This window comes from Corylus avellana, chromosome 3, assembly GCF_965113065.1.
Source record: "Corylus avellana chromosome 3, dhCorAvel1.hap1.2, whole genome shotgun sequence".
NCBI classification, from domain to species: Eukaryota; Viridiplantae; Streptophyta; class Magnoliopsida; order Fagales; family Betulaceae; genus Corylus; species Corylus avellana.
In genome coordinates, this window is record NC_142492.1 from 4,022,502 (window position 1) to 4,042,666 (window position 20,165).

A 20,165-nucleotide genomic window follows, 5' to 3' on the forward strand; every position below is an offset into this window, starting at 1 on the left:
GGAATAGACCTCTAGAATGGAATAGGTTTTTTTTTTTTTTTTTTGTTTTTTTAACATGTCTACACAAGAGAAGGAAGTATGGATTCGAACAAGTGACCACCGCGCTTCATAAGGCATGTTCTCTAGCCGTTTGAGCTACCTCTTGGGGACCTGGAAATGAATAGTTATTCCTATGGAATAGTTATTCTTTTGTTTGGTAAAAGTCTATTCCTGAGAATAGTTATTCCCGTCGGAATCACTAATCCCTTGCACACACAGGAATAGTTATTCATTGAGGAATGTAATACACATGAATAACTAATCCCTTGCACACATTGAGGAATGTAATACATTTTACACAAACACCCCGCGCGCGCGCGCACACGCACATATATATATATATTAAAATTAAACTAAAAAAAGAGAAAAGAAGTATAAGATGGAAATTAAAGAGGGTGGCCGACCACCGACCACTTATTGGGGTGGTTAGCCACCCACAGAAAAGAGGCGGGGTGGTCGCACCACCCCCGGATGCCTCGCGAGACCACCTCCAAGGCATCCGGGGGTGGTCGCACCACCCCTGTGGTGTCTTGGGATGGCCCCCCCACCCCCCCGATGCTCCTCTGGAGTGGTCGCGGCCACCCCTGTTGATTTTCAGGGATGGCCGCGCTGGGATGGTCGGCCACGTCACGATTTTTTAGATTGTTTTTGTTTTATTTTTTATTTTCTAATATGAATTGAAAAAAAAAAATTAAAATAATGCGGGGGATTTTAATAATTTTGATTTAATTCCAGTTAGACCATGTGTGTTGTTACCAAACTAAAAAATTTAAATAATTATTCCATTCTAACATCTTCTATTATCAATAATACCTTCTTTTTTTTTCCTAATGGAATACCTATTCCGCAAACCAAACTGACACCCAAATCCAACGGGCTCAAATATGAAGATGACAATCAAAAGGAATATACAATTAGAAAACCATTCACAAAAACACTGAGAATCCTCTGGGTCTGAGATATGTCTGTGAAGTTTAAAGCCGAAAAAACACTAAAAGTTTGACACCCATATCCAAGTTTGTTCCCCCCTGTGGGGGTAAGAAAGATGCTAGGTTTGTACTGTACACAACCCGGTGTGCTGCCATGCTCTTCTCTCGTCGAAGCTAGGCCGTCTCGGGTTTACAATTCTCTTCGTACCCCTTTGGGTCACCTTCGCAGGTTTATTATTCTCTTCGCACCGAACGGTTACTTTTCCCTGCTCAAAAGTTCATAAATATCAAATAATGTCGAGTGAAAATGTGATAATAAGCATGCAAAATAACCTCTAAAACAAGTTATAAAAGATCAAAAGATTGGATGCTTTCAAAATTGTAACGAGCCCACACAATTGAAAATAAGAATATCCACCTGTGAACCAACCAATCCTGCCCCACCCTTATGTCGAACACTCTGTTTTGTCCCTTTCTGATCCTTAATCATGGCTACAGCAGCAATGCCTTTGCCACTGCATTTCTGACTCACACTCATTCTCCCTGTGGCATTCTCTTTTCCATCACCTGCCAATCTTTTAAACCTGCCTGCTCTCATCTTCTCCTTAGATTTTACTGCAGCAGTAAACGACGACTCTTGCTCATTAACTCCAAGTGGCACCAAAGCTCTTGGCTTTGCAGCTTCCTGGTGGACTGACTTTACAAGGTTGATTTTAGTTCCCCTTCTAGAATTGCAGCTCACTTCTTCAATTTTAATGGTTGATGCCCTGTATACACTCAAATTTTTTACCTTGTTCTTTGCTGCATAAGTCATCCTCATTACATTTCTGCTATCTGGGGTTATTCCTCTCTGACTTAGTGATGTAGATGTTGAGCTCCTAGCATCATAACAAGGGTTTGATGATGACCCTACACTGGATATGCCAGATGATGATTTGCGGCCTCTTGACAGCCTTTTATCATTATTCATCTCCACCCTTGGTGCTTGTCTTGTACTACAGCTTTTCCTAAGACTAATCCTCATATCTGACAAAAGTGGAATAGTGGATACCTCTGTGTAACTCTGCTCTTGTTGCTGACTGCTCTGAGATGTAATGGTGCTTGTATTGCTTTCACAGGTCTTGTTTCCCATAGAACTCAACCTACTTGCAGGATCCCCACAAGTGGATACAGGTTTAGAGCAACTCGGTATGGAATTTCCGGTTAGACTGCTTTCGCAAACGGAACGTGATTTTGACATGGAAGTTCCTTTTAAATTTATAAAGCCTGATTTAGGTTTTATTTTCTCACCACATTGTGGATCTACCAAATAAGATTTCCCACTTAAAACCTTGATTGGATGCTTCATACTTGATGCGAAATCATGATTTTCCGCTTTCCATTTCTTGCTCCTATACTCTTTCCCTCTTGATCTTGAGACTGACGATGGAATTTTTGGTGATGTTGATCCCTGTAAGTCTGAGGATGTAATACCCTCACCAGAATGAGAAAATGCAGATTTTAATTGGTGAGAAGAACACTGGTGGAACCTGAAAATTAAATCAATTTCATAATCAGTGAGATTTGAAACTTTTAACTACATTCCAAAGCCAATGTAGCAATACTGCAGAAACCAGTGAAGAAAAGAGGTTGCATACGGGTGGCTTGTGCGGAACCACTTATTATTGCTGCAATGTAACAAGGAGAATATTGGAATTGGTATCATAAATATAGACAATAAAGCTCTGGAAAGAAAACATGGAATGGTTAAAGCAATTATATAAAAGCTCACATGTCTTGGTTGTTGAAGTTAGCTTCTAGAGTGAGATCTACCCACATAGGTGCTTCGATTTCTTCCTATACAAGCAAAAACAACTGTGAGTGGTAACCGAGACAAACAACGTTGGATATCAGCACAGACCAAAAAGACAACATGCCATCATAAAAAGGAAAAATGAACAAAAGATAATAGATTCCTTCGTTTTGGTCCCAAGGGCTCTGTTTGGATCTCTAAAAGAGCAACGAAAGCAAAGGAAATTGCTAGTGCTTAACAAATTGCGTTTTTAGTTAAATTTTACACTTTCTATTACTTGCTTCCATTCTTTCCAAGATCCATAAGCATAATGAAAATGTTCGGATCTTATGTAATTCATATTTCTTCTGGTGTCCAAATGATGAAAAAATCAAGTTTTGAAGCTTCAATTAATAGTTTTCCCTACATTTTCTCAGCATCCAAAATAGTTAAGTGAATCAGGATATAATAGCCGTAAATCAATATAGAACCATACTTAAAAGAAATGAAAAAGACGATATCGGAACTACAATCAAGAGATGCAAAACCCAATCTCAAAGACTAGAAATCAGAAATCAAAGTGATCAAAATACCAAAGAAACAATAAAACCCAGAAACCAAGAAGATAAATCAATAAACAAACAAAGAGAACACATTTTCTCTATTTTAAACCCAGACGTCAAAACGGATGTAACGAAACAGATTTACCCATTGCGGCATTGCCCACATAAAAGTTAGAACCAATGGACTAGAATGAAAAACCCCATAAATCTTTAAGTTTTTACCAGAAGAATTAGAAATCCAATATTTTCAAAACCCAGATATTAAAAATGACAGGATCATGTCAAATACCAAAACAAAAAAAAACAAAAAGGAAAAAAAGATTAAGATTAAGAACAATTTTGTTTAGCGATTAGAACAAAATATTGAAAAAATAAATCCAATAGCTTTCAGAAACCATAAAAAGAATAGGAAAAATAAATGAGAATAATATCAAGGAAGAATATTCGAACAGCATTACATGCTTTAAGGAAGAAAAGGAGTACCAGAAAAGCCCAGTGATCATCATCCTTTTTGCAAGCCATTTTAGCATTTCTCTCCACTTTCTGAGCCATAAAGAAGTCACAAGAAAAGCTTTGAATCCGCTCCAGAAGTCAGCGATTTCTGTGTTTGATTGAGCGCCTAAGAGACATTTCCATCTTACGGTTTGGCTCCTTGGCTAATGTTGGCATTGGAACAAACAACTTCATAAAGAAGCTTGGAAGCCCCAAGGGCGCTAAAACGACGACGTTGAAATAACTGTTTTATCATCGTGGTTCTGGTTCTACAGATGGACGGTCGAGATTGATTAGTATGTTTGGGGATTTGTTATGTTGCTATTAATGGGAGAGTGGGGCCCCAAAGCAATTTGACCGTTGGAGGAATTCAAAATGTTGAGTAAAATATAAGTACTCTCACGGGACTGTCATCGTTTGACATGAAGCACAAGTCATGTTTGTGCATGAAACCCGAATGTCGGTTATCAATCAGCTAATTTGTTTGGGCTACTTTGATTTGGGCTTGACCTGTTTGACCCATCATGTTTCCGACTTAATTTTTCTTATTTTTTGAGATGCAAAAATATTAATCTATTTTATTTTATTTTATTTAAGATTTTTTTTTAGGCCCTCATAGTATGCTAAATAGCCTTATCTCTTTCTTTCTCTCTCTCTCTCTCTTTTTTTTTTTTGCAAGGCCTTTCATATTCTCTCTGTTTTTTTCTTTTTTTGTAAATGCATTTTTTAGGGCCTTTACAAAATAGGGGCACAATGGTAACTTGCCTGGGTCTTGACGATTGCTATCTATTTTATGATAGGATTTAAAATTAATGCATCTAATATATAACATTATTTAATTTTTTTTTTTTAAAAGGCGTACCAATATTAACATCATATACACTAACTTTAAATTCTAACTCTAAAACAAGTACTATTCATTTTATTTAAAATAGAAAGGGTCATTCCATTTACATTAAGGCCCCGTTTGGTTTGCGAAATCGACCATTGAAATAGGAGCCATGATACAGACTACACGGCGTGCTTAGCACGCCGTGAAGGAAATTTTTTTTTTTTAATATTTTAATGCAAAAAAAAAAAAAAAAAAAAATTGCTCAACACGCCGCGTGCTCTTTGCATTCACCCTTGAAATAGACTAGCTAATCCTAGGTAATTCTTTTGTTTGGTATACACTATTCCTAGAAATAGTTTATTTCCATTGGACTACTAATCTTATACGCACAGAATTAGCTAAGCCACTCATTTTTTAGTAGCTTAACAAATTCTTAAGGAATAGAATACATTTGTCAAAAATACCTATATATATATATATATAATTTAGATCATAGATCAAAAAGCAAAGACATAATGATGAATTTAAACAGAGACTGCAGATAAGATTCTAGGCTGAATATGAACATAATATCTAGATGGATACACAAAGATATAAACATAAAGATGAATATGAAATGTTGAAGATACTTCAATTGGAACTATAAATTCAAGAATATACATAATGAATATGAAAATAAAGACTTACGAAAATATGATGCTGTAAAATTAACTTGAAGAAGCTTTTATTGAATGAAACATTCTGTAATACATAGATGAAACTCTGACATACATATTGTGAGATTTCATTAATGATCAGAGAGGGAGAAGAGAAAGGAGTATTTCAAAGTTTGGAAGAACCCGAGCTGCATTTACAAGAGCTGAAGGGGCTTTAAATAAAAAATTAAAAGCTGAACACTGTAGATGAACAGTGATTTGTCGGGTGAATAGTGCTGAATAGTGTTATGAACAGTAGCTGCCGACATGAACAGTATGTAAACAGTTGCATGAACAGTAATGGCTGCCAAACAGTAATGACCACCAGAACAGTGATATAAACAGTTCTATATTTAGGAACAGTGTTTGCTGTATTTTGGAACAGTAATTGCTGGATTTGGGCTTCTCTAAGTCTCAATCTTCACCAAGATCATAGGGGTCTTGGGCTGTACTTGGTTTGTTGAAGAGGAGGATGAAGCTGGACTTTGTTCTCCTTGTTCTTCAATACCTTCAGCTTTAAGGAGAAGGTTTCTGCAAAGGTCTTTGAGGTCTTCTTTACATTGGACCTGGGCCATAGCTGTTGCAATTTCTGTCTGTAAATGTGATTTGCTTGCCAAGAATTGGCTTTGAGTGGTGAATGAAGGAAATTCTCTCTGTATTGATGAAAGTATTTTTTGAATGTTGCATTTGTCCCACCAGAGGACATATCTGTTTCTTCTGCAAATTCCTTGATCAATGACATAATCCCATTTGAAGAGCCATGAGATTTTATATTTCTTTTCCATATGGAGCAAGGAAGGAAATTGACTTTCTGCTACATTAACTCTGTAGGTTGTAGAGAACTGTTGTAATGCATCTGCAAGTTCTAGGGGTAAAATCTAGGGAATCATCCCATGACTTTGCCACCATCTGTTGAACCAAATAGGTAGCTGACAGCTGAAATTGTTATCAAAACAAAGATACCAGGAATGACTGTTATTATTGTTTTGATAAAAAAGTACTTTTGACCATGCTTCAATGTAATCATAGTAGCTGTATTGAACTTGGTGGCCCTGCAGGACTTTGAGATTAGCTGGGTGACCCCATTCTTTTGCTGAAATAATCTTTGTGATATACATTTTATCAAAGATTACTCTTTTCTGTTCTGAATCATATTTGTCTGGGATAGAGGCTTTGGTAATTGATGCTGTTTGGAGTAAAATGTCTCTGTAGAAATTGATGGATTTAGATGGGTGAAATGGAATGAAATTCCATTTATGAGGGAAATAATTCTTTACAAGATCCAAAGGATTCTTGAGATGACGTTGGTCATGTTCTACAAAAAATAGGTTTTCTATATAGGTTTTTTAGACAAACTTTGATCTATTGGTATGGGTAATTGGCTGGTTGGTATAGAATTTTTGCTGCTATATGAGTTTTGAAGAGTTTTGTTGGGTAGGGATACTAGGACATTCTACCAACTGGTAAGGGTCCGGATGACTTGGGGATGCTAAAGTGGATGAAAAAGTAGGTCTTGGGAAACAAGAACCTGAAACTTGTTTAACATGTTAATGGGTGAACATGTGTCATAGGGGTTTACATTTTCTGGGCTCAGGACTATATGGTGACTGGGTTGTGACTTAATGGAAGGTGTTTTATTTTTGTTTTTACTGGATTATGGCTTTTCAGCCATCTTTTCCCTGCAAAAATTCATTAGTGAGGAAATTAGGTATAGAATTTTGATCTCGTTTGATGTATTCAATATCAAAATCAAAGATGCTTAAAATTGATTGCCATCTAGCAAAAATCTGTTTATTTGCTATATTTTAAACATCTTTTTCTAAAACATGTTTTGCATTTTTGCAATCGACTCGAATTAAAAATTAATCACTTTATATATATATATATATATATATATATATAAACCCCATTTCTGTTATTAGGTTAGTTGTTAGTTAGGCCTAGTAGTTGGCCCAAGTAGTTAGAATGTAGTGGATATAAGGCTCTTGAGATAATTGTAAAGGTATCAAAGAATCTATGGACTTGTTCAATTGTAAACTAGGAGATTGACATTCTTGAATATGCTTAGAAGGTTGAGTAAGTTACTTGTTAGTTCAATAAAGATTCTCAATTCCTTCTCATCATTCCAATTCGTATCTTCCACTTTCCATTCTTTTATTACTTAGTTCTCATTTACAATGTTAATACATAAGAGCACTGTTACAAGTGGTATCAGAGCCGTTCGATTCTATTTCCAAACCCTTCGATTCTACAAGATGTTTCATGACGATCAGTTTGTTATTTTACAGCAGAGTATCCAGGAGTTGTCATCTACACTAAAACAAAAGGATAAGCATGTACCTTATGGTCACATGGAATTTCCAAAGTTTCATGGAGAGGAACCATTGAGTTGGTGTTACAAAGCTGAGCAGTTTTTTGAGCATTACTCTAACGAAGGCTAAAAATTGCTTCATTTTACATGAAAGGTACTGCTCTAATTTGGTTCCAAGAATTACCTAAGTCAAATGTTTTTCTTCTTGGGATGAATTTGCTAGAGCTTTAAAAGAAAGATTTTTGCAAGATTCACAGCAACAACGAAGAGACGAAATTATATTATTGTTAGATGATAATTCAAAGGCAGAGGAGTCAATAGGTGGAAATTCCATGGAAAGGGTCTGTAGAAAAAAGATAACAGAAAGATAATTGTGGAGAAGAAATTTGTATTTCTGATGTAATTTCAATTGTACAATGGAATGGCCTATTTATAGTTGAATGAGGCCCTAAAAGAAAGGAAATACAATAATTACAAAATAATACAATAATTACAGAATAAATTAACTTGCAAGAAAACAATCTCTATAAGGAAATTAACTTGGCAACCAAGTCAAGAGTAGGGACCAAGTATGTAGCACCCCAGATTTTTAAAGTCTTATTTTAGAGATATTAAATTGATGCTATGATTATATTAATATTCATATTAGGTAATGGCATTTACTTTGGGGTTGAGATATTTATTGATGATATTAGGTAATAATATTTATTCTTGAGGAACTTATTAGATCTTATGAATATTATTGGAATGAATATTGATTTGAGGTTATTATATCATGATGATGATTTTATATTGATTATTTTATTGGGAGATTTAAGAGATATGATAATTGATAATTGATTGGTATAATTTGGAGTATGATTGTAATAATTGGTGAAATAATAGGATAGTAAATGGTAGGTATAAGGATGGTAGAATAAGAAGGTAGAATAGTATAGGTAGAATGGTATAGGGTTGGTAGAATAGTATAGGGTTGGTAGAATAGTATAGGGTTGGTGAAATAGTATAGGGTTGGTGAAATAGTAAAATGAGGGTATAATTGTAAATTGAAGGTAGAATAGTATAGGGTTGGTGAAATAGTAAAATGAGGGTATAATTGTAAATTGAAGGTAGAATAGTGTTTGATTTTCTCCTATAAATAGAGCTCTTCTCCTTCACAATTTTCACAACTCATCTCCTCTCCCATCTCTTGCATATATTCTTCTTTCTTCCGCTTTTTACTCGGTCTTTCTTCTTTCTAAGAGTGTTTACTCAGAACAGAGAGAGAAAGGGCGAGACCAAGCGCTACAAGAAAGAAAGAACACAAGAGAAACCGAGAGTGAGATGGGAAATTTAAGACAGAGAGCTGAAGAGGAAGAAAGAGAGTTTAGGCGAGAGAGAGAGAGAAAGTCAGTGAAGGGATTGTTATGGGTATGGACCAACTGCAGCAGAACGGGTTTCAAGTAATTACCTTTGATGATCCATTCATGTAATCCACTGTAAGTATTCTTACTTACTGAGTATGATATTGATATCCAATAATACGGATTTTTGTGGTTTTATAACTTGTCTAGCATTTTGCTATATATATATGATTCAACAATGATTTATATTGTCGGAAATCAATTGACTCACTACTTCACAGTTTTTTTGTAGTGCTTGCAGGAATGGAAAATCAAGGTAATTATGCAGTTGTGATTAGAGATTCATATTGAGATGTACAGAGATTCCAAGTTGGTTAAGTTTTGTCTAGAGTTTAGACTGTCGGATAGATTTGTATAAATGCCTTATACGACATAGCTTTGGGTATTTTTTTTGTATAAAGAAAAGTATTTTAACAGTATTTTTTTTGTATTGATAATTACAGTTTTTCCGCTATACGAGATCAGATTGTTACAAAATGGTATCAGAGCCACCTAGTAACGCCAGGTCATGTGGTATTGAAGCACTGCATGATGAGAAGAAGCCCACATTGAGTGGGTAGTTTATAGAGATAGTCATGGGTGCTAAGTCCCACATTGCCTAGTTACTAGGTGAAACTGGGCTTTATAATGAATTCTAGGGAAGCTCCAAATTGACTAGTCCTTTTGGGGTAATAGCGCAGATGTGGCTAGCGCTTTTCCCTGGGATGTTACAAATGGTATCAAAGCATTACCCAGCCTGAGATGGTGGGAGTGTGCACAAGCCTATGAGGGTCGCTAGTGGACACACGTTGGTGATGCCAAAAGTGGGTTATATTATAATGGTGTCAGTTAAGACACAATGAAATGTATAAGGGCCAAAAGTTAAGGGCCGAGAATGAAGAAATTCCCTGAGGATTGCCAACGGTGACACTGGTGCCCAAGAAGAGTGCTTGTAGAGTCTCACATCGCCTGAGTATGGAATATGTTATGATATTTATTTATGAACAGATTGAATTTAAAATTTTTTTATAGTAACTTGAGTAAGTTATGGTTCAAGTATGATTTGTTTTTAATTTGGGTTGCTCAATTTGGAGATAGGTGATAATTTATGGGCTTTAATTTCGAGGACGAAATTCTAATAAGGAGGGAAGATTGTAGCACCCCAGATTTTTAAAGTCTTATTTTAGAGATATTAAATTGATGCTATGATTATATTAATATTCATATTAGGTAATGGCATTTACTTTGGGGTTGAGATATTTATTGATGATATTAGGTAATAATATTTATTCTTGAGGAACTTATTAGATCTTATGAATATTATTGGAATGAATATTGATTTGAGGTTATTATATCATGATGATGATTTTATATTGATTATTTTATTGGGAGATTTAAGAGATATGATAATTGATGATTGATTGGTATAATTTGGAGTATGATTGTAATAATTGGTGAAATAATAGGATAGTAAATGGTAGGTATAAGGATGGTAGAATAAGAAGGTAGAATAGTATAGGTAGAATGGTATAGGGTTGGTAGAATAGTATAGGGTTGGTAGAATAGTATAGGGTTGGTGAAATAGTATAGGGTTGGTGAAATAGTAAAATGAGGGTATAATTGTAAATTGAAGGTAGAATAGTATAGGGTTGGTGAAATAGTAAAATGAGGGTATAATTGTAAATTGAAGGTAGAATAGTGTTTGATTTTCTCCTATAAATAGAGCTCTTCTCCTTCACAATTTTCACAACTCATCTCCTCTCCCATCTCTTGCATATATTCTTCTTTCTTCCGCTTTTTACTCGGTCTTTCTTCTTTCTAAGAGTGTTTACTCAGAACAGAGAGAGAAAGGGCGAGACCAAGCGCTACAAGAAAGAAAGAACACAAGAGAAACCGAGAGTGAGATGGGAAATTTAAGACAGAGAGCTGAAGAGGAAGAAAGAGAGTTTAGGCGAGAGAGAGAGAGAAAGTCAGTGAAGGGATTGTTATGGGTATGGACCAACTGCAGCAGAACGGGTTTCAAGTAATTACCTTTGATGATCCATTCATGTAATCCACTGTAAGTATTCTTACTTACTGAGTATGATATTGATATCCAATAATACAGATTTTTGTGGTTTTATAACTTGTCTAGCATTTTGCTATATATATATGATTCAACAATGATTTATATTGTCGGAAATCAATTGACTCACTACTTCACAGTTTTTTTGTAGTGCTTGCAGGAATGGAAAAGCAAGGTAATTATGCAGTTGTGATTAGAGATTCATATTGAGATGTACAGAGATTCCAAGTTGGTTAAGTTTTGTCTAGAGTTTAGACTGTCGGATAGATTTGTATAAATGCCTTATACGACATAGCTTTGGGTATTTTTTTTGTATAAAGAAAAGTATTTTAACAGTATTTTTTTTGTATTGATAATTACAGTTTTTCCGCTATACGAGATCAGATTGTTACAAAGTAACTTGGCAACCAAGGCAAGAGTAGGGACGAAGCAAAGATTCACAATATTCTAACATCCCCCCTCAAACTCTAGGGGGAGAAGCCAACTTGAGTTTGGAGATAAGATCAGTGAGTCGTCCAGGTGGATGAGATTTGGTAAAGATGTCAGCCAATTGATCTGCAGAGGTGACGGAATGAAGATGCAAAATACCTTGCTGAAGATGATGGCGGATGAAATGACAATCAATCTCGATATGTTTTGTGCGCTCATGGAAAAAATCATTATGAGCAATCTGTATAGCACTCCGATTGTCACAATAAATAGGGGAACTAGTGGACTGAGAAACACCCATGTCGGACAAAAGCCATCGTAACCAGAGAAGTTCAGATGTAGTGTCAGCAAGAGCACGATACTCAGCTTCAGTACTAGATCGAGCAACAACAGATTGTTTCTTACTGCGCCACGAAATTAGAGAAGTTCCAAGTAGGAAACAATATCCAGTGGTAGAGCAACGATTAATAGGATCACCAGCCCAATCAGCATCAGAGTAGGCTCGGAGCTCAAGAGATGAATGAGAAGAGAAATGAATACCATGAAACATAGTGCCCTTGACATAGCGCAAAATGCGAAGAACAGCAATATAATGAGTAGATCGAGGTGCACTCATAAATTGACTCACCAAATGAACAGCATAGGCAATATCAGGTCGTGTAAAAGTAAGATAAATAAGACTACCTACTAGCTGCCTGTAGAGAGTAACATCGGATAAAGGCTCACCATCCGTGGCTAGAAGTTTGACATTGGTCTCAAGGGGGCTGCTCGATGTTTTACTGTCTGTCAGACCTGCTCGGGAAAGTAGATCAGATGCATATTTGGCTTGAGAGAGATAATAACCATCATTACTTGAGGTAACCTCAAGACCAAGGAAGTAGCCGAGTGTTCCCAAGTCCTTCATTTCAAAATTTTGGCTAAGGAAGGATTGAAGAGCACGGATGCCTGAAATGTTATCACCAGTAATAATCATATCATCTACATAAAGAAGGATAAGGATAATACCATTATCAGTAGTCCGAAGAAAGAGAGCTGAGTCATAAGAACTAGAAACAAAGCCTTGTTGAGCAACCACAGAACCGAACTTGGCAAACCAAGCACGAGGAGCCTGCTTGAGACCGTAAAGTGCCCGACGGAGTCTGCAAACTTTGTGTGGCGGATGGTGATAGCCAGGTGGAGGGTGCATATAGACTTCTTCTGTAAGATCACCATTGAGGAATGCATTTTTAACATCCATCTGAAATAACTGCCAATGCCGAACAGCAGCAACTGCAAGTAAGGATCTAACAGAGGTCAGTCTAGCAACAGGAGCAAAAGTCTCCTCATAGTCAATACCATACTCCTGAGCAAATCCTTTCGCAACAAGACGAGCCTTATAGCGTTCCACAGATCCATCTGCACGAGTTTTAATTTTATAAACCCACTTACATCCCACTGCAAACTTCCCAGGAGGCAAACCCACCAAGTCCCATGTATGAGTTTTAGAAAGGGCATCTAGTTCATCAGACATAGCTTTCTGCCAAAGAGGGTCAGCACTAGCCTCACGATAAGAGTGAGGTTCGTGAAGAGTAGCAAGAACAGAAAAACAATGATAATCATAGAGATAGGCAGGTGGTGCTCTTACCCTATCGGAGCGACGAAGTTCAGGAGAAGGCTCGGGAGTGTGTGATGTAGCAGAAGGATCCGTAGTCGAATCAGGCAAATTAGAAGCAGTCGTAGAAAGTTCGTCCAATGAGCTTGAGTTATCTGCAGATGATCCAGGAAATAAGACAATAGAGGGGTCAGTGAAGACAGGAGAATATGCGGAGGAAGAATGCGGAAAAGGCGTTTGACTAGTGAACATTTTATGTTCCCAGAACTCCACATGGCGAGAGATCCTAAGTCGTCGGGCAATGGGGTCATAGCAGCGATAACCTTTTTGAGTGATGCCATAACCAAGGAAGCAACACAAGCGAGAGCGGGGTTCAAGTTTAGTACGCTCATGTGGAGGAAGAGTGACAAAACAGATACAACCAAAGACGCGAAGCAAAGAATAGTTAGGTGTGCTACCATACAAGCGCTCATAAGGAGTTTGGTTGTGAATAGTCGGGGAAGGCACACGATTAATCGTGTAAATAGCAGTGAGAGCAGCCTCACCCCAAAAGCGTTCAGGAAGTGAGGCAGAGATGAGAATAGCTCTTACAGTGTCTAAGATGTGACGATGTTTGCGTTCTGCACCCCCATTTTGCTGAGAAGTGTAAGGACAAGAACGATGAGAGAGGGTCCCATTTTGTTTTAAAAAATTTTGAAAAGATTTCTCATTATATTCCATAGCATTATCTGAACGAAAAATTTTGATGGTACGAGAAAATTGGGTTTGTACCATTTGATGAAAATTTTGATAAACTTGAGTGAGTTCAGAGCGATGCTGTAATAAATATATCCAAGTATAACGAGAATAATCATCAAGAAAAATAACAAAATAGCGAGATCCCCCCTCAGTGGGAACAGGGGCAAGGCCCCAAATATCAGAATGAAATAAATCAAATGGTGCAGAAGATGAAGACTCACTTTTATTAAAAGATAAATGTGTTTGTTTGCCAAGATGACAAGAAACACAATCAAAAGCTTTTACATCTACTGATCCTATATGACCTTGAGATGCAAGAAGTTGGACACGTGGTAGAGAGGCATGACCCAAACGTGAATGCCATAAGTTGGAAGAAGCAATGAGTGTTTTGACAGCAGCAGCTAAGTGAATAGGAGTTTGTAAGAATGAAAGCTCAAAAAGACGTCCAATCTTACGGCCGGTCCCAATTAGTTGACCCGTCTGTGGATCATGCACATGAACACCCCTGTTAGAAAATGTCAACTCCAAACCTAGTTCACAAAGTTGGCCAACTGAAAGAAGATTTAATGACAATTGGGGAACAAGATATATGTTATCAATAGACAAATTAGGTGAAGAAATAGACCCACTGTGACTAACAGGTAACCAAGAACCATCAGCAGTATAAATGACAGGGTTGGGAGAAAGGGCAGACTTTTGGGAAAATAAGGTGGGGTCATGGGTCATATGATTACAACAAGCAGAGTCGATGAACCATGAATTTTTACCTGATATAACGGACAAGGCAGTAGAGGAACGAGACAGAACCTGATGGATTAGTGCCTCAACGTCAGATGCAGTGAGAGCAGAGGATTGAGATTGGTTCTCAGTGTAAGATGCAGGTGCAGAGGAACCAGATGAAACAATTGCGGCTGTTTGTTGGAAAGGAGCTCGTGACTGACGTCTGTTTTGGAGCTTATAGCAATTAGCAATAGAGTGACCATGCTATTTGCAATAGTTGCAAATTAACTTCATGGAGGAAGACGGTGGTGTGGATCATCTAGGAGGAAATTTAGGAACACTCTAAGGTGTAGCAGCGACAGCCATATCTGGAGATTGCAAGTGCATAGTGGACCGTCGAGTCTCTTCAGAAATAAGTTCTGCTACAGCAGCTTCCAATGTGGGAAGAGGATTGCGGTGTAAGAGAGAAGCCCGAGTGGGTTCAAAATCCGCACGAAGAGCCATCATAAAATGCATAAACTTTCGACGATCCCGATACTTTGCAAATATTTCTACATCTTCAGGATGCTTCAGTTGAGGATTTGTAGCGGATAATTGCTCCCAAAGACTATTAGTTTGAGAATAAAAATCAGCAATAGACTGACCTGGCTCCTGACGTGTCTGATAAAGTTTAGTTTCAATCTGAAACTCAAGTGAGGCATCATAAGTACAATTGTATCGTTTTGCTAAAAACTCCCAAGCAGCCTTTGCATTCCCAAGCTTGGGGAGTAAACTATGGATGGAAGGAACTGAAGTATTGATAAACCAATAAATAATACGATAATTTGCACTATCCCAATCTTCAAATCGACTGGCAAATTTGTCGGCTGACTCACCTTCTTTTTGTGTGGGTGCAACAGTTTCTCTACAAATATAACGTCATAATCCCCTCCCTCTCAAAAAAACTTCCATATTTTGAGCCCACAACATATAATTGGAACCATCTAAAATATTGTCAATGGGACAGACAATATTATCAAGATTGGTAGACTTTTTTTTTTTTTTTTTTTCTCGGAAAATAAAAAAAAAATTAAATAAATAAACCTGTGGGTAGTAATTCGGTGTGGCGAAGGTGCAGGTGCAGCCTTAGGGAGCGATCTGGTGTGGCATGTGCACAGCAGCTATGGTGCACAAATATTCTGATTTTGAACAACAAGACCTCTACAACTTCCGTCACATACAAAAAAATAACCGCAACAAACGTTTGGTGTATTGTTGAAATAGAAAGAACCACCAAAAAGAACGCTCAAACGGAAAAACAAGAAAATTGTACGGACGAAGAACGGAGGCTTAAAAGATGCACCAAGAAAACGGCGGCTCTGATACCATGTAGAAAAAAGATAACAGAAAGATAATTGTGGAGAAGAAATTTGTATTTCTGATGTGATTTCAATTGTACAATGGAATGGCCTATTTATAGTTGAATGAGGCCCTAAAAGAAAGGAAATACAATAATTACAAAATAATACAATAATTACAGAATAAATTAACTTGCAAGAAAACAATCTCTATAAGGAAATTAACTTGGCAACCAAGTCAAGAGTAGGGACCAAGTAACTTGGCAACCAAGCTAAGAGTAGGGACCAAGCAAAGATTCACAATATTCTAACAGGGTCGAAGAGTCCGAGTTAGTCCCTAGGGAGATTGAATCTATGGAGTTGGAGAAGATACATCCAGTTCTTGAGAAGGTCGATTCCCAAGCGGAATCCATTGGCTTCATTGATCTCAAACCGAACTTTGGTCACAAGAAAGAGTTTCTAGACCTGTCCCAGGAGAGAGAGTCCATGGATTGTAAGAAGCTACATTTGATTCTTGCTAACGTGGAGATCAAACAAGAGATCAAGTGTGAAGAATTGGGGGAGCAAGATTTAGTGAAAAGAATTTCGAATTATGGGAGGCTTTCATGCGATGAGGTGCAGTTACTTGATAATGCTCCGCAAAAAAAGTTAGATGATGGTGTCCTTTTTCTTTGGGGCGGCAGTTGGTGCTTTGATCCAGGTAAAAGACTTTTCTTTCTTGAAAATACGAAGCCTGAAAAATATTTGGTAGAGGTTGAGTTGGTGAAGAATTTTCAAGCGTGGAAGTCTCGGATGATGAATGAGGTTTTGCGGAGAGTACAAAAGCTTTGGCATCGATGGCGTTGGAAATATAGATGTAAGGTGTTGGGGCAGAAAAATACTCAATCTACGTGAGGTGGTGTGGCGTGAAACCTTGCTACAGAAATGATGAGTTTATGTCCAAGAGAAGGGCGCTTGCAGATGGAGCTTGGCCTTTATCTCAAGCGCACCTTCTGTTATAGTATAGTTTAGTTAGTTGAAAAGGTTATAATATAGTTTAGTTAGTTCAGAGTTAGTTGGGGAATGTTGTTTAAATAGCTTGAGTGAGAATGTAATCGGTATGTGGATAGTCATTATGTTCATTGTGAACTAGGAGATTGGCATTGTCGAATATGTTTAGGAGGTTGAGTAACCCTCGAAGTTACTCGTTAGTTCAATAAAGATTCTCAATTCCTTTTCATCATTCCATTTCTTATCTTCCATTTTCCATTCTTTTATTACTTAGTTTTCATTTACAATGTTAATACATAAGAGCATTGAGCCACTAGTTCCAACATATAGATTAATATGTAATATTCTCATATCCACAAGCATAAGGCCAAGAGGAACAGAATGCCCATGAACCTTTGCTTTTTCTTTTTCCCTTCAATTTCTCTTCAGTCTTGCCTTTTAGGTGTTGTTCATTTTGTTGTTTTCCGTTTTTAACGTCAAAACGTAAAAGATCATACAGACAACCGAAAAGGCAGCCCTCTGGTAGCGTGACGGGCATTGGAAGAGGAAAGCCGAGGTTAAATGTTGGTTGGGTTTGGACTAATTAGATGGAATGTATCAGCATCGCGGGGATAGCTCAGTTGGGAGAGCGTCAGACTGAAGATCTGAAGGTCGCGTGTTCGATCCACGCTCACCGCATTTTTTGGTTTTAGCAATATTTTTGTTTTTGTAAATCTTTTCGCAATATTTTGAAACGGCTATAATATTTCATGCAAATTCTAATTCTAGCCTTCAGGGGGGGAGGGGGAAAGACTACCGACTTACTTTTTTTTTTTTTTTTTTTGTGTGTGTGGGAGATGAGCAGTTTATCTGTTTATGGTTATAATTTTATTTTATTTTATTAACAACCATAATGATAACGATAACGATGCACATGTGTACGTTAATATAAAATTATATAAGAGTAATGCTATCGGCTAATGTGGCTGAGCTCAACAATCCTTGGATTAGATTAGCATTTGTTAAAAAAAAAAATAAGGGTTAATGAGTAGTTTCACATTAGCTCAACAATATAAGAGTGAAATGGGGTATAGTATAATTATATCTCATTTTTCTTGTATATAAATGCTTTCATGCTAAAAGGTTGGCCTAGCGACATGTGCATGCCCCAACAGTGTCTGAATACAGTCGCATCCATACATTGATTCAAAAAGTAATACTAGAAATCACGTTTTTATCTTATAATTATTTCATAATGTTAACATGACAGTCTCAACTAACTCTTGAGTTCTACTGATTTTTTTTTTTTTTTTGCCTTTTATTTTTAACATTGACTTATTCAAAAATAATTAATAATACCACGTGAACATAGTAAAATAATAGTCATACAATGGTGTGGAATATACCATTACTCTTTTTCAAATGTGCAAAGACAATGCCATGCCACATTCCCCTAATGTGGTGGAGGAGAAAAAATGAGGTGGAGGTAGTATGGTGGACGAGATAAAATGTGGATAGAAAGATATGAGTTGGAGATGCTAAAAATCTTTTAGAGCCTTCTCATTGGTTGATTCAAACCAGACATTCTTCGCCACAATTTTCCACACTTGCATTCATCACCACCCATCTCTTCCGCTGTCTTATTCCTTGCACATAATAACTTCCCCTTTCTACACACTTCCGTCAACAATTCTCTATTTCTTCTAAGCCCAGTTTCAGCTGTAAAATAACTGAAAGCTTGGGATTATGGCTGCAACGCTAATGGCAGCAACTGCAAGCTCCAGCACTGTTCTCAGGCCAACTCCGTTTCTTGGCCAAACCAGGGGTGCCAACGCTAACCCTCTTAGAGATGTTGTCGCTTTGGGAACTGGGAAATACACCATGGTATTTTCTCCCTCCTCTCTCTCTCTCTGAATTTATTTTTTGTTTGTGTTTTTCGGGTGCTTAACATTGTGGGGTTTTTTTTTTTGTTTTTCATCACAGGGGAATGATCTGTGGTACGGTCCAGACAGAGTGAAGTACTTGGGACCCTTTTCAGCTCAGACTCCATCATACTTGACCGGAGAATTTCCCGGTGATTATGGCTGGGACACTGCTGGGTTATCTGCTGACCCTGAAGCCTTTGCAAAGAACAGGGCTCTTGAGGTAATTAATGCTAATCTGAGTTAGCAAAAAAAAATTAATATTAATGGGTATATGATGTCAATCTTTCCAAAGAATGGTTATTTCTGCTTAACCCGAATGATGTTGTAAAGGCTAATTTTTATTGTCACATTATTTCAGTTATATGACAGTCTAATATGAGTCTGCTAAATAGAATTACGCTTCCTGATAATTAGAGTTGGAATGAAGTACTTGTCAACATTCAGATTCTTCATAGCTGAACATTTTTCTCAATGAAGTAATTGCATTTATTGGAGTGGCATTGTGACTATAGCAGTAGTATTCATGATGGTACTACATTGTTGTGGAAAATTAGGTGATCCATGGCCGATGGGCTATGCTTGGAGCACTGGGCTGCATCACTCCAGAAGTGCTTGAGAAATGGGTTAAAGTAGACTTCAAGGAACCAGTATGGTTCAAAGCAGGAGCTCAAATCTTCTCAGAAGGTGGCCTTGACTACCTGGGCAATCCTAACCTTGTTCATGCCCAAAGCATCCTAGCAGTGCTTGGCTTCCAAGTCGTCCTCATGGGCCTCGTTGAGGGATTCCGCATCAACGGCCTTCCCGGAGTCGGAGAGGGTAACGACCTCTACCCCGGCGGCCAATACTTCGACCCTCTTGGTCTTGCTGACGACCCTGTCACATTTGCTGAGCTGAAGGTGAAGGAGATAAAGAACGGCCGGCTAGCCATGTTCTCCATGTTTGGCTTCTTTGTCCAAGCCATTGTCACCGGCAAGGGCCCCCTGGAGAACCTCTTGGACCATCTTGACAACCCTGTCGCCAACAACGCATGGGTCTATGCCACCAAGTTCGTGCCCGGATCTTAAGTTGAGCTCCAGTCCTTTTATCTTGTTTCATGTCAATGAAATAGAAGGGGAAGTCCATGTGTAGTTACTGTAATTTTAGACTTCAAAAACTTCATGTTTGTATTGGTGTGATCCAACGGTAGCTATTGATTTTCAGATGGTGCTGGTCTTCTAAAGTTAAATTAAACTAAAAGGGAAGGTATTCCTAAAGTATGATAATGCAAAATAATGCCATTTAATAAATTGTTATATATCAGCAATAAAAATCAGTTAAAAAAAAAAAAAAAGGTAATGTTATAACTCAACTCACATCCTACTCTCATTCCACTATGCT

General features: G+C 37.5%; 2 protein-coding genes and 1 non-coding gene across 3 annotated transcripts; 2 read left to right on the forward strand and 1 right to left on the reverse strand.

Moving 5' to 3' along the window:
* Positions 1 to 946: 946 nt before the first annotated feature.
* On the reverse strand, positions 947 to 3,964 carry LOC132175649 (uncharacterized). The gene is made up of 5 exons (XM_059587660.2): positions 3,786 to 3,964; positions 2,740 to 2,804; positions 2,606 to 2,635; positions 1,387 to 2,497; positions 947 to 1,234 (listed from the first exon to the last, which is right to left on the reverse strand). Exons 1-5 carry the CDS (start codon positions 3,852 to 3,854, stop codon positions 1,088 to 1,090), a joined length of 1,422 nt encoding a protein of 473 aa, XP_059443643.2. The 5' UTR covers positions 3,855 to 3,964; the 3' UTR covers positions 947 to 1,087.
* Positions 3,965 to 17,489: 13,525 nt separating this feature from the next.
* Positions 17,490 to 17,562, forward strand: TRNAF-GAA (transfer RNA phenylalanine (anticodon GAA)). Its single transcript has one exon. It is a non-coding gene; the product is annotated as a tRNA-Phe (tRNA).
* A 935-nt stretch (positions 17,563 to 18,497) lies between these two features.
* Positions 18,498 to 19,987, forward strand: LHCB3 (light-harvesting chlorophyll B-binding protein 3). Its single transcript, XM_059587661.2, has 3 exons — positions 18,498 to 18,747; positions 18,847 to 19,008; positions 19,343 to 19,987. Exons 1-3 carry the CDS (start codon positions 18,610 to 18,612, stop codon positions 19,850 to 19,852), a joined length of 810 nt encoding a protein of 269 aa, XP_059443644.2. The 5' UTR covers positions 18,498 to 18,609; the 3' UTR covers positions 19,853 to 19,987.
* The last annotated feature ends 178 nt before the right edge of the window (positions 19,988 to 20,165 follow it).

Coding starts and splice junctions, on each gene's coding strand:
- LOC132175649 (XM_059587660.2), bottom strand. CDS start 3,854: ATGGCTCAGAAAGTGGAGAGAAATGCTAAAATGGCTTGCAAAAAGGAT. Junction 2,636..2,739: donor AACTTCAACAACCAAGACAT/GTGAGCTTTTAT, acceptor GTTACATTGCAG/CAATAATAAGTGGTTCCGCA. Junction 2,498..2,605: donor TGGTTCCGCACAAGCCACCC/GTATGCAACCTC, acceptor TTTAATTTTCAG/GTTCCACCAGTGTTCTTCTC.
- LHCB3 (XM_059587661.2), top strand. CDS start 18,610: ATGGCTGCAACGCTAATGGCAGCAACTGCAAGCTCCAGCACTGTTCTC. Junction 18,748..18,846: donor GAACTGGGAAATACACCATG/GTATTTTCTCCC, acceptor TTTTCATCACAG/GGGAATGATCTGTGGTACGG. Junction 19,009..19,342: donor CAAAGAACAGGGCTCTTGAG/GTAATTAATGCT, acceptor GTGGAAAATTAG/GTGATCCATGGCCGATGGGC.